This window comes from Psittacula echo (genome assembly GCF_963264785.1).
Source record: "Psittacula echo genome assembly, chromosome: 3".
NCBI lineage: Eukaryota > Metazoa > Chordata > Aves > Psittaciformes > Psittacidae > Psittacula > Psittacula echo.
The window spans coordinates 6,077,100-6,091,495 of record NC_137736.1 but is presented as its reverse complement, the minus strand read 5'-3'; the positions used below and the strand labels follow the sequence as shown (position 1 = coordinate 6,091,495).

The following is a 14,396-nucleotide window of genomic DNA, read 5'->3' as shown; positions in this document are numbered from 1 at the left end:
TGGAGGAAATCAAGTGTGTGTTCCTCTCAGAGCCTTTCTTTGTACCCCATTCTAAAGGGCCGTGCATACTGAGAGAGCCTCCAGGAGAAATGTTTTAGAGGGGTCTGCAAAATGAAGTAGCAAGACTACTGTTCTGGACACCAGAGAAGGCTGTTTTGCCTCTCTCTCCCCCCCCATACTGCCTCAAAAATCTCTTTTCCTGCAGTGTGAGAAGCTTGGAAACCGTCATTCTAGAGAGGTGATAGTGTACAAGAGGAGGAGGAAGAAGTTAATAGCAGCTCTTTAGTGATTCTGAGGCATGCAGGGTCTTCTTGTACACAGTTTGTAGGATCTTAAACTCAAAGCTCACTGTAGATTAATTGCCATTGGAAGACGTATAGTTACAGGCAGCACACTGACAGTACTGGGAGCTATCCCTAGACGATGTTTTGGAACATGCCTTTCATTCCTATCACTGGTTGGTAGGTCACTGGTGTTGGCTGAGCTCATTGCTTTTTTTGCCTGGCCAAGAAACATGTGCCATAGCGGAGAGGAGAAGCTGTTGAACGCTTTAGCCTGTGGAAAAGTGAGCATCAAGAAGAATACATTTCTCTATATACCCATGACTGAATATGCACAGAGCAGTTTGATAGCATTCTCCAAATGTGTGAAGTATTCCCCATAAGGGCACATGGAAAGGCTGAGTTTAAGCTGTAATGCCCAGCAGTTTGCAGGGATGCCTGAGTTCTCCATTAGGACTTGCTGCTTCTCTTGTGGACCGTGGGCTTAGAAAAACTGGGACATTGAGTGTGCACCCATCTTGTTCTGTCTCACCATAGTTGCTGGCATCTTTATGATTGTCACTTAGTCTTTTGGACACCTGATATCTGGGGAGAGAATGAGGAAGCCTATTGAATTTTGTTCTCATTGCAAATACAGCTTGCTCAGAATAGGGAAGTGTGAATGAAGAGATCTGAATAACCATTTTTGCCTCCTCTTGTCTGCTTTCTGTCTCTGTACTTCTAGCTCTGTGTTATCACCTTCTTTCCACCCCCCCTCCGCACTCCCCTCTTCCCTCTCCTTCAGGAGTTCCCCTCTTGCTCACACCTGATATTCAATCCCAGCAGAGTCAGTGCCTTTTGCTGAGATCATGTGGCAGGAGAAGGTTGCTATAAATAGAGTTGAACCCTGCAATCACTGCCTTTGGGTAGGAAGGGGAGAAAGTGAGAGAAGCACAAGGAGGAGGAGGGGCAGAGAGAAAGTGAGTGCAGCAAGAGGACAAATCAGAGTGGTCTGAGGAGAGAAAGAAAGAAGAGAGGGAGCAGAATTAAGTGTGGAGGCCATGCACTTGGCCAGAACATGAGGTGGTTCTAGGTAAGGCTCAGAGCAACAGCGCTGTTACAACTGAGCATGAGGAAGAGTAGAGGCATGGAAGGCTCAGAGACCATGACGCAGGAGCCCAGATCGAAGTCAGCTTTGTGGGGGGGCACTCCGCAATACAACCATGTCTGCTTTGAGAAATGCACCCGTTACGGGATACCTGTGGAGGCAGGACATGAGGCCAGGGGGACAGGGGACGACCTGCACTGCCTGGAGAGCTCCCTCAGCTACCCACAGGTAGGGCTGGACAACTGGGACGTTTGTGGCAGCACAGGTCTTCCAGGGATCACATAGGCTCTTGGGGTTCCCAGGACGGTGCCGGTAGAGCACCCTGTCCGTTCCCAATCCTACCACCTCTCCCCGTCACTTGCCGGCTCTCAGGTCAGGCATATTAACTTTTGTGGTTGTAACTACATCCATGAGTGCTATCAGCATTTTGAGTCAGGGGTCATTTTCACCTGCTGTGGACGCAAAGAGTTAGAGTGGACAAGCTGGGATTGGGAAAATCATGCAGTCTGTTAATGTATTTGTAACGGCAAAGAGAAATCACAGCTGCATTGAGCTGTGTGGAGAGTGATATTAAGTACAGTAGAGGAGTGAATAACAGCAAACGGAACAGTGATGTATATGGATGGGTATCTATGTGCACAGGTGTATAGACAACGTGATGCAAAGTTCTGTTCTCACTTTTCTCTGACCAAAAAGCACTTTGTGGTCACAGACCCATAAATGTATTTTGATACTTTTGGTAATTGTCAGGATAGCTGTTAAGTGAGGATTTTCTAACCCTGAAACTTGACCTGACTCTCGCTCTAGTTCATACAAGCAGTGGTTCAGAAAACGTACTCTGCCTATGGCTTTTTGTTCCACTATCCTCTGTATCTCCTCTACCTCTTCTTCTGGAACAGCCTCTTGCAAAGGGAAGGTCTTGCAGCAGAGTCCTGGTGTCTTATTTCCTACCACTCTGCTCAGACTAAGCTTACCTAAGGGGGCTTTAGAGCAATGAAGGATGCAGTCAAGTGGTGAAAGAGAACATATGAATGTGATACTCTTATAGAGTGGATGTTTCTTCTTACATCAATAGAGAGCCCTTTTCATGAATACTTAGGTGAACAATCAGGAGATGAGGAAAAAAGCCACATTTGCCACCAAGAAAACCTCTTCCAATAGATGAACATCCCAATGGAAATTACATGTGCCACATTGCAACAGGCACAGATGACACAGTGAGGCAATACAACCCAACTCTGTGCTCTTTCTACCTCTTTTGCTCTCATCTTCAGAGGCATGCTGGTCAGTGCTTGTAGATGGACAACCTCATGCACAAACGGGCACGTCATCAAATGCATATTCCCATGCATATCTTCAAGCAGTAGTGCCCCCAAGCAACCATGCATTTGTAAACACGGTTTGCAATCTGAAAGTTAAGACAGCTCCATTTGTAGATTTACTATATGAAAATTTGCAATATGACAAAGAATTTACTATATGAAAATTAGATTTACTATATAAAAAATGCCCTAGAATTACTTTTATATAAACGATCAGATACACATGTGCATGTATGTTTATGTATGAAGCTTTATATGCAGACATACTCTGACATAACCGGGCTTGCTGTACATATGTATGTTTTGCTAGCTGTTCATGCACATGCAGATAAAGTATAAATATGCACTCTAATGTCCATCTTGTACAAACATGCACGCTTGCATCATTAGCATGAAAAACAATTTGTTGCACTTGTTATTATCCATTTCCATGCAGAGTAACCATTAAGATTTCTTTCCCCACTGTCATGTGTAAGAAGAGTTGGCAGAGAGAGATTTTGATTCTGTTGTGCCCTTTTCTTCTGCTAGCTGTTGCCTTCTGGTTTATATGTAGGTTAGAAGCTGTTTTAGACTGGCTGTGTGCTTTGATATAGTTTACACAAGCCCCAGAACAGTGAAATCGTGGTCTTTGGCCTGGGACCTTCGGAGAACTGATGGTCAAAAAGCATATAGTGGTCAATAGATAATAAAATAGTAATAATAGTATAATAATAGTAATATAGACATAATTTTTTACAATGAAGATAAAAGATAGCAGATATATGACAGGTGACATAATATACATTGACAAAAATATACATTATCATACACTGTAGGATTTTGTGTTGTGTTCTTTCTGCATGAAAAAGCAGCTACAGCTGGCGAAGTATTCAGAAGCTGTGTTATTCGTGACTTTAGAAAGGGTGTTCATGGCAGAGAGCTCATCCAGCAATACACAGATGGGTGTAGTGGGAGGGATGTGTTATTACAAAGAATTAGGCAACACAGTAATATCAAATAACAGGCTCACAGAAAGATGTAGGTGGGAGAGGCCTCTGGAGATCTCTGGCCCAAGCCAGATCTCAGCTTTGCCTTCTGTTGTTCAGGAAGGAGTATTGTCTCGTTGCTTCCCCCTGCCCCTCACAGGTATCTCTTTGGTTCTGTGTCTGAGAAGTTAAGCCTAGACTTTTACTGATGTTTAAAAAGCTGACTTACAAAGTGAGTTTGGGCAGGCTTCACCTTTAAGACCAAACGTGGCTACGTTTTTGTGATCCATAGGAAAAAAGATCTGGGAAGGTAATTTCAGGAACACAAGAAGGAAGTGAGAGCGATGAGCAGTAGAGCCCAAGGCTGCCTCAATGGCCAGAAGCAGTAGACTGAAAACATGCACTGGCAGTGCTGTGGGAAGGGATTTCAGGACTGGAATATGCTGTGGAGAGCACATTGTTGAGTCTGAATGGCATGGGGAATCGCTTAGGCTTTGGACTGTGAAAGAAGGGCAGTTTTATGTGGGTGCTGAGCACTCAGAAAACAGCTCCTAGGGAAGTGCTGAGGTTATGGTGCTGTGCATGTGTTTTGTGTTTTTCCCTGGGAATCCTGTGCAGTTTTTCCTCTGTTACTCAATGAAACTTTCCCATCTTTTTTTTTTTTTTCCTCAAACCCTGCTTAAACACTAAGAAATGTGTCCTCCCTGAACGGGAACTTCACCCTGATTGCACTTTGTCCCTGAATGGTTTCTGTTTATTCCACCTCCCCTTTCCTGCCTTTAGTGGTATTTATACCTTCAGCTGGTTTGGCACCGTTACCATGGTCTCACTCAGCATTTAGCCAAGCTAGGCTTGATGGTACCTTTTCTGGCACAACCTTTGAGGTGGTAATTGATACCTTTTACAGTTCCCTCCAGTTCTGATGGTGCTCAGAAACACTCTGTTCCTTGTGTTAGAAAAGGAGCATCAGAAGAAGGAACAGTCTAAGTCCTACTGTGTTATATTTTTAGGTTTACATACCTTGTAATGGAGTAGATATTTCTTGCCTAACCTCATTTTGCTTTAAGGTCGTCCTTTGGTTTCTGGATTCTTTCTGTCCCACAATCTCCTACCATTTTAAATACTGCCAGAGTCTTGGGGAAGCAACAGCACGTGTATGAAGCATGCTGTATTGAGACTAACTCATTCTCCAGGACAGAACCTTCATTTTTGTGCCCAACAAAACAACTAACTCCTTTTTTCCTGCATCCTGAGTGCATCATTTTCCAGTCAGATAGAAAAAGTGAATAAGGATACTGTATGAGGACTTCTACCTTTCATACTATTATACTGTCACGCTGTTCCATCTGGGCAGATGCAAGTCTAATTTGAGCATCGTACCTGGCACGGGTTTGAGTTCATAGTTTGGATTAAGCTGCATTTGATGACCATGTAAAGGCAATGAAACATGAGCTGAGGTGATGTGAAGATGCATTTGTCTAAAATCTGCTAGTACTTGGCATTTCTGGCTGAAATAGACCCAGTGAGAGAAAGAAGGAGCAGTCGACTATTTAGGACTGGATTCTATATTTGACAGCTTACCTTGCACACAAAGTTCCTCAGCCCGATGTTTCGCTGTCCTGTCTGTATTATGAGAGTGATAGCATGGTCATTCCTCGCTGCAGAGTATGCATGTTGTGTAACTTGCCTAGAGTATGCTGATAATCATATGGTTAATAATTACATTAAATTTGTCAGTGATGAATGGAAGAATGCGTTCAGGTGTTCAGATAGGAGCTCTTTGTCTAAGAGTCAGCAGGTAAGGCACCTTAAGAATAGGATGATTTATTGAAGTCTAGATGGTTTTGTTTTCACAGAACACACAGTAGGGTTTTCGAAGGGAGCACGTGGTTCAAGTGCCTCTTGAAATATATATATGCAAATAGATAAACTACTTATTACTTCAGTCATATCTGTTATGTGGAAACAAGAACTGGTAGAGCACTGAAACAGGTGCTCAGAGAAGCTGGAGAATTTCCACCCTTGGAAATGTTCAGGAGTTGTCTGGGCAAGGTTTTGAGTAACCTGATCTGGCTTTGGAGTTTGCATACTGTGAGCAAAGTCTTGGACTAGAAACTTCCAGCCATGCCTTCCAGTGCAGATCCTTCACCGAGTCTCTGAACCTATTTGATCTCAAGGGAAGAGGAGCAACATCTCCTGTGTTACTTTGAAAGGAGGAGACGCAAAGCTGTCGAATAGAAATGTCTCTTAAGAGCATAGCAGAGCTTTATATCTCTCCTTTGTCTGTCATCAGGTGGTAGCCTGACCTCAGGTAAAGCCAAAGCTTGTTCATTGAAGGACATGTGAGGAGGAGGGGTTTATTCTCTGCTTCTCAAATGCACACCTTCCCCACCTATGCTATGAAGGAGTGAGGTAGGATAGCTGCTCTTCACGGGGATACAGTCAGGATCCTTGAAGCTCCCTTGAGATCTTGTTGACGAGACAGCACAACTGCCAAGTTTACTACAGATCCATGTGTGAAATGTCACTGGTAAGCGCATGTGGCTAGTTTGGAATTGCATATAATCAAGTGCATTTCAAGATGGTAGCTGAAGACAAAGACTAGATTAAGTAGCTAGGAAATTCAGAGGAGCTGGATATATGTGAGGAGTTAGCATGATGATTTAGGTAAATAACGGGAGGAGCTGTGCAGTACCCTGTGATATTTCTGAGCTGATGCTGCTTCTTTTCCTCCACCGTGGCTGTGTGCCCTGTTAAACATTCCTTGGCAGCAGGAGGAACAGATGCAGGACATTCATGCAGCCTGTTTGATAGTGTAGTACCTCTCCAAGCCTTCAGAGATGTTTCACAGTGCTGCTGAAATCTATGGGACAGCCCTGAGGGTGGCAGCCTCATGTGAACTCTTTGCCCTTCTGTTTTACCTCCAGAAAGCCTTGCTCCATCTGTTCAGACCACAGCCAGCTCTTTCTCAGGATGTTAGAAAACAACTAATAGTCTGTGATCATATCTTGTACCCCCAAAAAGGAGATGCAGTCCATCTGCCTTTTCATCTTTAATGTGATTTCTGAAGGAGCTTTTGCCTGACCTTTTCCTTTTGATCTGTCTTGCTTTCTGCTCTTCTAGCTTTATGGCCAATACACAGACCAGGTAACTGACTTTGCAGACAAGGAAGCAGCAAAACTACTGAATAAGAAGCAGGCCCAAAAGAACAATGAAAGACCCCTGAAACGTGATAGTCAAGTGCAGATCAAAGAAGAGCACTATTCCAAATGTCAAGGTAGGGGCAATTCATCTTTCATTACCCTGTGTCCAGATACTGGGTAGGCCAGCCAGAGACATTTAAGCAAGGCAAAAAGACAAGACAATTATGACTGGGATGAAGAAGGGAAGGAAAAGGAACCACAGTGGATTAAAAGGGCTTTTTCATGTGAGCTTTCATCCTAGGAAAAGCCAAGATCTGTTTGGAAAGATGCTGAATTCTGCTCTGTGTCTTGTCTGTCCTCACCCCACACACACCTCACTCCCCCCTGTGGCTTTGGGGGTTTTTAACTGCATAAGAGTTTGCGGGACTGTGTAAGAGAAGGATGGGTACCAGTTCTTCCACACAAAGCCCGTGATGCTTCCAAATAAATCCTTACTGTAGTCAGTTCTCAGCATAGGAGAGGAGAGGCAGGCACACGCTTCGTCTGTGTTCCCTCAGTGTTTCTGATTCACTCTTCCCTCCACAGACTGTGCTAGACGCATCCAGAAATACGTTACCAGGAAGCTTGGAGAGGACTGGATATTCTTGATTCTGTTGGGTCTGGTCATGGCGTTGGTGAGCTGGGGAATGGATTATGCCAGTGCGAAGAGCCTACAGGGTGGGTCCCATTCAGGTGTTGCAAAAGCACTGTAAACAAGACGACTGTTTTACGAAGCCCAGTGACATGGTTATTCCTCCTTTAACATCAGTGTTCCCATCCTCACCCCTTGCTGCCTGTGGTGCAAGTCCCCCTTGAAGTACTTGCAACATAGGAGAGAAAAGGTTCACTAGGGAGAGGTTCTTTAAAGGGATGGCAGGATCAGATTTGGAGGTAAGCAGGCAGAAACAAAGGATATGTGTATGAGGAGTCAAGGACAAACCACTATTGTTACTCCCTTTCCCTCCTGCTCCCTTGAATATGTAGGGGCACAGGGAAGTGGTACTGCGGTCCTTCCTATTATACTATTCACATCCTTCCCAGGGGTATTGAGCACATGAGGAATGGGGAGGGGAAAGGGTTCTTGGGTGCCCTCCCAACACTGTTTCTGCTTTTAACCTCATTATTGTTCTTTCCAATATTCATTTATACAGTGCCCTGCAGTTTCCTGCTACCTGGCCATGTAGTGCTCCCTCCTTTGGCTCTTTCCACAGAGGTCTCCTAATCACTGTCTGGAGTGATAACAAGATCATTCAGCCTCCTTTTCCCCCATCTCAATGTACACATGCACACACCACATTGCCCACATCCTGGTAAATGCACTATTTCTTTGTCCTTACCCTCAGTGTCCCAGTCCAGACCTGCACATGCACTCAAAGCCTTTTCTCCCAGTGTTCTTGGCTGCTGATGTCCACTGGACACTGCAGTTTCTCAAAGCTCCCAATACTCCTTCACCCCAAGTGTTCCTTCCTCTGGAGCTTCCACATCTGCCAGGCATCTGGCTTCCCCTAATAGTCTCAGAGTGCCCCTGTCCTTTATACTCCCTGCAGCTGAGTCCTTTGGGTATTTCTTTCCCTCTGCCAAATCTCAGCCTCCTGCTGTGTGGGGAGCCAGCTCAGGTAAAGGAGATGAACTGCACAGGAGCATCAGTTCAGTTTGGATTCTCGGCAGCTCGTGCTGTTGTTCCTGGCTGAGCAATGGAACCACTGCTGTTTTAATACTTGGCACAGCTCCCTTCATGGCCCGTAACTGCTCTAAAAGGCAAATCATAATCAGAGCTTTTAAGCTAGTTTTTATGAAGGAATGATTTTTCATGTGATTGAGATGGAGGAGAAGGCACTAGCTATTGGTGGACCACTTTATTGTCCTTCAGGACCCACATAAGGCTGCCAAATGAAAAGACCCTGTACAGTGATTCGTCCTTACAACTGCATATAACCTCTTCCTATGCCACATTTGGGCACAGGTATTAGTAGTGTCTAAGAATAGAGAGCCAATTCTATCCATTCCTGCAGAATGCCTGCTTTGTTTGGGAACTGTTACTCAAAATGAGTCAATGGTTGTCTTAGAAAATGAGGGCTTTAGGATATAATTTCTCCGGGAGATTTAGTATGGGCAGGTTTAGCAAGTGTGTGATTCTTTGATGTCTACCAACCTGTTTGGAGCACCTGTGGTTACTGACAACTTCTTTCTTTGTGTGCCTACAGCCTACAAGTGGATGTACAGAGAGCTGCACCCGAATGTCCCTATGCAGTATCTGGTGTGGGTCGCATTCCCACTTGTTCTTATTCTGTTTGCGGCCATTTTCTGCCACCTCGTCTCTCCACAGGCTGTTGGTGAGGGCAGAAGGCATGGCAAGACCTGTTTCTGTCTGTCTCATTTGTCTTATTCCGTTTGCATGGGAATTCTGTTCATCCCCTGCTCTCCTGTCGTTTTCAGGGTCTGGGATACCAGAGCTAAAGACCATTATGAGGGGAGTGGTCCTCAAGGAGTATCTCACTCTCAAAGCTTTTGTGGCCAAAGTTGTGGGCCTCACAGCTGGGCTCGGAAGTGGCATGCCTGTGGGGAAAGAGGTAAATATTGCTGTTTTCATGTGCAGTAGTGGCCAGAACCTGGAAGGTGAGAGGAAAGCCAACTGTATCCTGGGCTGCATCACCTCTCTCATGAGACCCCACCTGGAATACTGCATTCAGTTTTGGGGCCCCAAACACAAGAGGGATGTGGACCTGTTGAAGCAAGTCCAGAGGAGGCCACGAAGATGATAAAAGGGCTGGAGAACCTCTCCTATGGAGACAGGCTGAGAGAGCTGGGGTTCAGCCTGGAGAAGGGAAGGTTCCACAGAGACCTTATTGCAGCCTTCCAAATACCAAAAGAGTCTACAAGAAGGCTGGAGGGGGACATTTTGCAAGGGCATGTAGTGATAGGACGAGGGAGAATGTCTTTAAACTGAATGAAGGAAGATTTAGATTAGATATACTGAGTTGTTAGGCACTGGAACAAGTTGCCCAGAGAAGCTGTGGCTGCCCCATCCCTGGCAGTGTTCAAGGCCAGGTTGGACACAGGGGCTTGGAGCAACCTGCTCTAGTGCAAGGTGTCCCTGCCCGTGGCAGGGGGTTGGAACTGAATGAGCTTTAAGGTCCTTTCCAACTCAAACCAGTCTGGGATTCTGTGATTCTAGGAGTTGTCTGTGGAAGAAGATTCTATGAATGTTTTGTTTTGCTGCCATTCTTCTCCAAAGCTCTGCTCTTTCCAGCAACACTTGCCTTATGTTGGCCATTTTCCTTCTAGTTAGAAAGGCTTGATATAGAAAACATCAAAGAAATTAAGTCAGGTAGTATTTTAGAGGGATAAAACCCAACGATTGGAGGACTGGCTGAGATGGCCAAAGAGAAATCTGAGATCTGCAATGGCTAAGTGGTTGTCAGTAACCAGATGGTAACCCTCTCTGATTTCTTCCTCTTCTTTTCTTCCAGGGTCCTTTTGTGCATATTGCCAGTATCTGTGCTGCAGTACTCAGCAAGTTCATGTCAATCTTCTGTGGTGTGTACGAGGTAAGGCACATGTCTCTGCATACAGGTCTTCTACAGGTTTAGCTCCTAAGACACATAGGATAGTATTGGTAGGCCACAAAACAAAAAGGAAACGTATGGATTGCAGTTCACCCTACCCTACAAAGCAGTAAAATACAAGCCAAAGAAAATGGTAGTGGGAAGCCAGATACACAGTCAAATAAGACCACCAGTATTACCTACCAGTTACATGGAGAATGGTTAGGAATATGCATTTAACAAGTTTTCAGTCTCATGATGCTGATACTTAATGCACTGTCATCTTTGTCTGTATAAAAAAGTAGCTGCAGGCAAAGATCAGTTTGTCTTTAAGCCAAATTTATACAGCATTGCTAATTATAGACACTGACACTGTCTCTGGGCTTTTGCTGTCACAGAACAGCCTCTGCAGGCTGATCACTGTATTGACTAGTTGTATAAAAAAATCCATTCACTACTTATATAGCTACATATAGAAACTGCTTTACATAGACTCTTAGCAGAAACTGGCTGTGTAATACAGCAATGGGAGATGCTGTTCTACTTGAGTAGATCCTTTCTGCTGTCCTGTTGTTAGGACCAGATGTCACCGCTGAAGACCAGCTGACAGTACTAAAGACCGCACTAAATGTGTAGAGCCTGCTATTGGTAATAGCAATGGCTGAATCTGCTGCTGGCTGTTGCTTTGTTTCATTGTTCTGGATCCTAACCCCCCGGCTTTGCTCCCTCTAACCCCAGCATGCCCTTCTCTGGCTGCACTCTCTGTTCCAGAATGTACATAGGCAGTTCGACCTCCTGGTGGCGGCTTGTGCAGTTGGAGTTGGATGTTGCTTCGAGGCTCCTCTTGGAGGCAAGTGTCTTCCTATCTGACATTTAATGTACGACTCGTTTAGCCTCTTGCGGTGAGATTTTGTGCTGTGAGGAAAGGTTCTCCACAGATACCTCTCCACTCTAGCGACACAAGTTTCTTTCTGTGTGGAACTGGCGGCAGTGAGAGAAAGGGAAGGAAAAGTGACACCTATTAATATGCTGATTTCTAATGATGCAGCTTGTACAGCCCCTGCCCAACCTAGGGTCCTTTCCAACCCTAACTATTCTATGATTCTATGAAATGTGATGTTTTTTCTAAGCTGGCTTTATTTCTTCCATGCACTGCTTTCCTGTTAGTCTTCAAATGGATGAGTTACCTGACAAATGCAACATGGTCTTGCATTAACAATAATTGTGATCTTTACTCTGGTGCTGTTTAAAAAAAAGGGAGGAACATTGTTTTTCAGCTACAAATTAGAGATTCTGCAGATGTTAACTTGAGAAAAGATGTGCCAAGAAGAAAAACAGGTTCAGCAAGAGACGGGCTGAGAGCTGTGTGTATGCGGGCAATATAGCAAGCTGGAGACAGGCTGAGCTGAAGCCTGAGACTTCAAGATAGAACTTGTAAGTCTACCAAAAACCATGAGAGAAAACAGGTTCAGAACCAAGGATTAGACCACACTCATGTGGAACCATTGGTAGCATACAGGAGAACAGGGTCTCTCTTAATGGTAAAATAACCCAATGCAAACAAAACCAAAAGCTTTCCCTAACCCAGTCTACAGCTCTTGTTTCTTGCTCTGTACTTGACATTTTTACTGTCGGAGACTGCGGGACACGTGCATAGTTCAGTAGGAGAGGCTAGAGAAGAAAAGAGAAGGCTAAAGGGACAGTGGTCTAATTCCTATCTTCTATAGCTAAAAGAGATGTTAGCGATACAAACTCTTCTCAGAGAACAGTGAAAGGGCAAGAAACAGCAGGCACAACTTGAAGCAAAGGAAATCCTATCTATGCATTGGAAGAACTTCTCCCCTTGCCCCAAAGGTGGTTCAGGGTGGCACGTGTGAAGAGCGGCTGGGGAATCTCCATCCTTGGAGGTGCTCAGGGCTCATCTAGCATCCTGATCCAGCCTTGTTAGCCCAGCTCTGAGCAGATAGTTGGAGAAGAGGTACCTTCCAGACTAAAACTTGCTGTGAGTCTATGATAACATTGTAGTATGGCAACAAACTGAAAGTTATCATAGCTTATGTAGCCCTAGCTGGGTTCCTCTTAATGATACAGACTGGGAGATGCCATATGCCACAGGCTGTTCTCAGTGGTTGCTATAGGTTTCTTTGTCTCGTTGTGTTCTTCAACATTGTCCCATCAGGCTTTGCACCTTCAAACTAGTCTAATAACTTCTTGCTATACTGCAGGCCATGTTGCGTGTACCCTCAGTTTCAAGGTGTTAATTTCCATGCCGGTGGGCTATAACACAACCCTCCCGGTCTGCCAGACACTTCAAACTGAACCCCATCCCTTTTCAGGACATGATTATATTTTAAGGTCACAGGGGCACTAATAGGGCCCACAGATAGCCCAAACCTGTGAATAAAGAAATACTATTCTGCGTTAGGGAATGGTCTAAGGCCCTTTTTGCTTGGTTGTGCAGAGAGCCTTGAGACACCTTTTGGTTGAGACTGTACCAGACACCTGCTCAGGTAAACAGGAATTAGTTGCCTGCCGCTCCAATTCCCACCATAACATAGGCTCACCCTTGCTCAAAACTCTCATGGGAGACCTAACAGAATACTTTGGGAACACATGATAGTAGAAAGTACCAAATACAGAGGCTTTTAACACCGGTGTATTAAATACCACCTGGGGTTTAGACCAAATAAAATAAAACCTATACGCTCATCTTTCACCATTCTCAGGCACTTCAGGGCCAAATGCTGGACAAAAAGTGGAAGAGCACTTTCTACCTTTCAACAGCTCTGTGTCTTCCAAAACTGTCTCAGGAGGGATTCTACCTTTCATACTTTCCATTTCCCTTTGGTACCATGATTGTTTTCATCAGGACAGCACAATGCTTTACTGGGTGATCTGGTACCCACACACCTGGAGTGGCAGGACCTTCAGCATCTGTCCACGCTTGGTTCTGGACGTGCACGTGCATTGCGCACACAGACTCACAGGGCAGGTTTTTTGAGGCTCTCTCTGGCACGTGTGCATCCTGAGATTCCCTGCCAAAGTAAAAAACACGGAACAAAGTATGCACCCTCTGGAGGACTTCCCACTAGACATTTCTCCTATAGCGACAGAAATCTGTGTGTTTCAATGACAGATGAGATGCTGTCTTCTCCACGTGTCTTGAAGATGTATTGCAGATATGTGCCTGTCTTGTGCCAGGTCTTGCCTTTTGAACATTTTCAAGCCATCCAGAAGGGAGAAATAAATATAGTTCTAACCCTGAGACTGGCGACAGAGCTGGGTGACATCATGTGGCTGTACCTGCAGACTTTGTTACTCACTCCCTGCTTTCTTTCCTTCTTCCTTCTGTTTGTCTGTCTCTCTTTGTCTCTTTCACCAGTAGCAGCCATATTATTACACAGATGTCCTGACTGTGGGTTGCGCCGTGGGGGTCGGCTGCTGCTTTGGGACACCACTTGGAGGCAAGTGGCTGTTCTCTTTCCTTTTTCTCAGGTACCTCAATCCTCTCCTGCCTAGTTCTCTTCTCTCTCCCTTTCCCGCACTGTGTTTTTGGTCTGTCAGTGACTTTTACCAAGGAAGCTTACATTTTAGCATTACCAACTTCACCAGTAACGGTGGGGAACTCATGGCTTTTTTCCCACATGTTGTCAGCCTTCTGGAGGCAAGAGGGGAAGGCTCTCTAGAACAGTGGTCTCCAAATTGGGATGTGCATACCCAAGGAAGGAAGGAATGGGAATGAAGCTTTACTGATATTCAGTATACGTATTGGCAGTATACGTGATGCCCTCAATCTGTATATCAGATGGCCACTTGTCATGTACAGTGCATGAAGAGTCCTGGGTGTAGGGTTGTTCACAACACAGAGGGTTGATCGTGGTGCCCTCACTGATGTGCAATGATACTGCAATACGTGCGTGCCCACTTCAGTGGGTTTATTTATTGTATTACCTAGCATTAACTAAACTGACCCTTACAAAATGGACGAGTGGCTTAAAATGAACCCTGCAAGGA

At 45.0% G+C, this 14,396-nt stretch overlaps 1 protein-coding gene across 1 annotated transcript in view; it reads left to right on the top strand.

The window, feature by feature from the left end:
• Positions 1-1,389: 1,389 nt before the first annotated feature.
• Positions 1,390-14,396, top strand: part of CLCN1 (chloride voltage-gated channel 1) — a gene marked incomplete at both ends in the record, with an annotated part of 35,148 nt that continues 22,141 nt past the window's right edge. The window contains 7 exons of the mRNA XM_080612634.1: positions 1,390-1,596; positions 6,779-6,932; positions 7,384-7,515; positions 9,042-9,170; positions 9,274-9,407; positions 10,308-10,385; positions 13,768-13,846. Coding sequence (XP_080468760.1) covers positions 1,390-1,596; positions 6,779-6,932; positions 7,384-7,515; positions 9,042-9,170; positions 9,274-9,407; positions 10,308-10,385; positions 13,768-13,846 — 913 coding nt within the window. The remainder of the gene's footprint in view (positions 1,597-6,778; positions 6,933-7,383; positions 7,516-9,041; positions 9,171-9,273; positions 9,408-10,307; positions 10,386-13,767; positions 13,847-14,396) is intronic.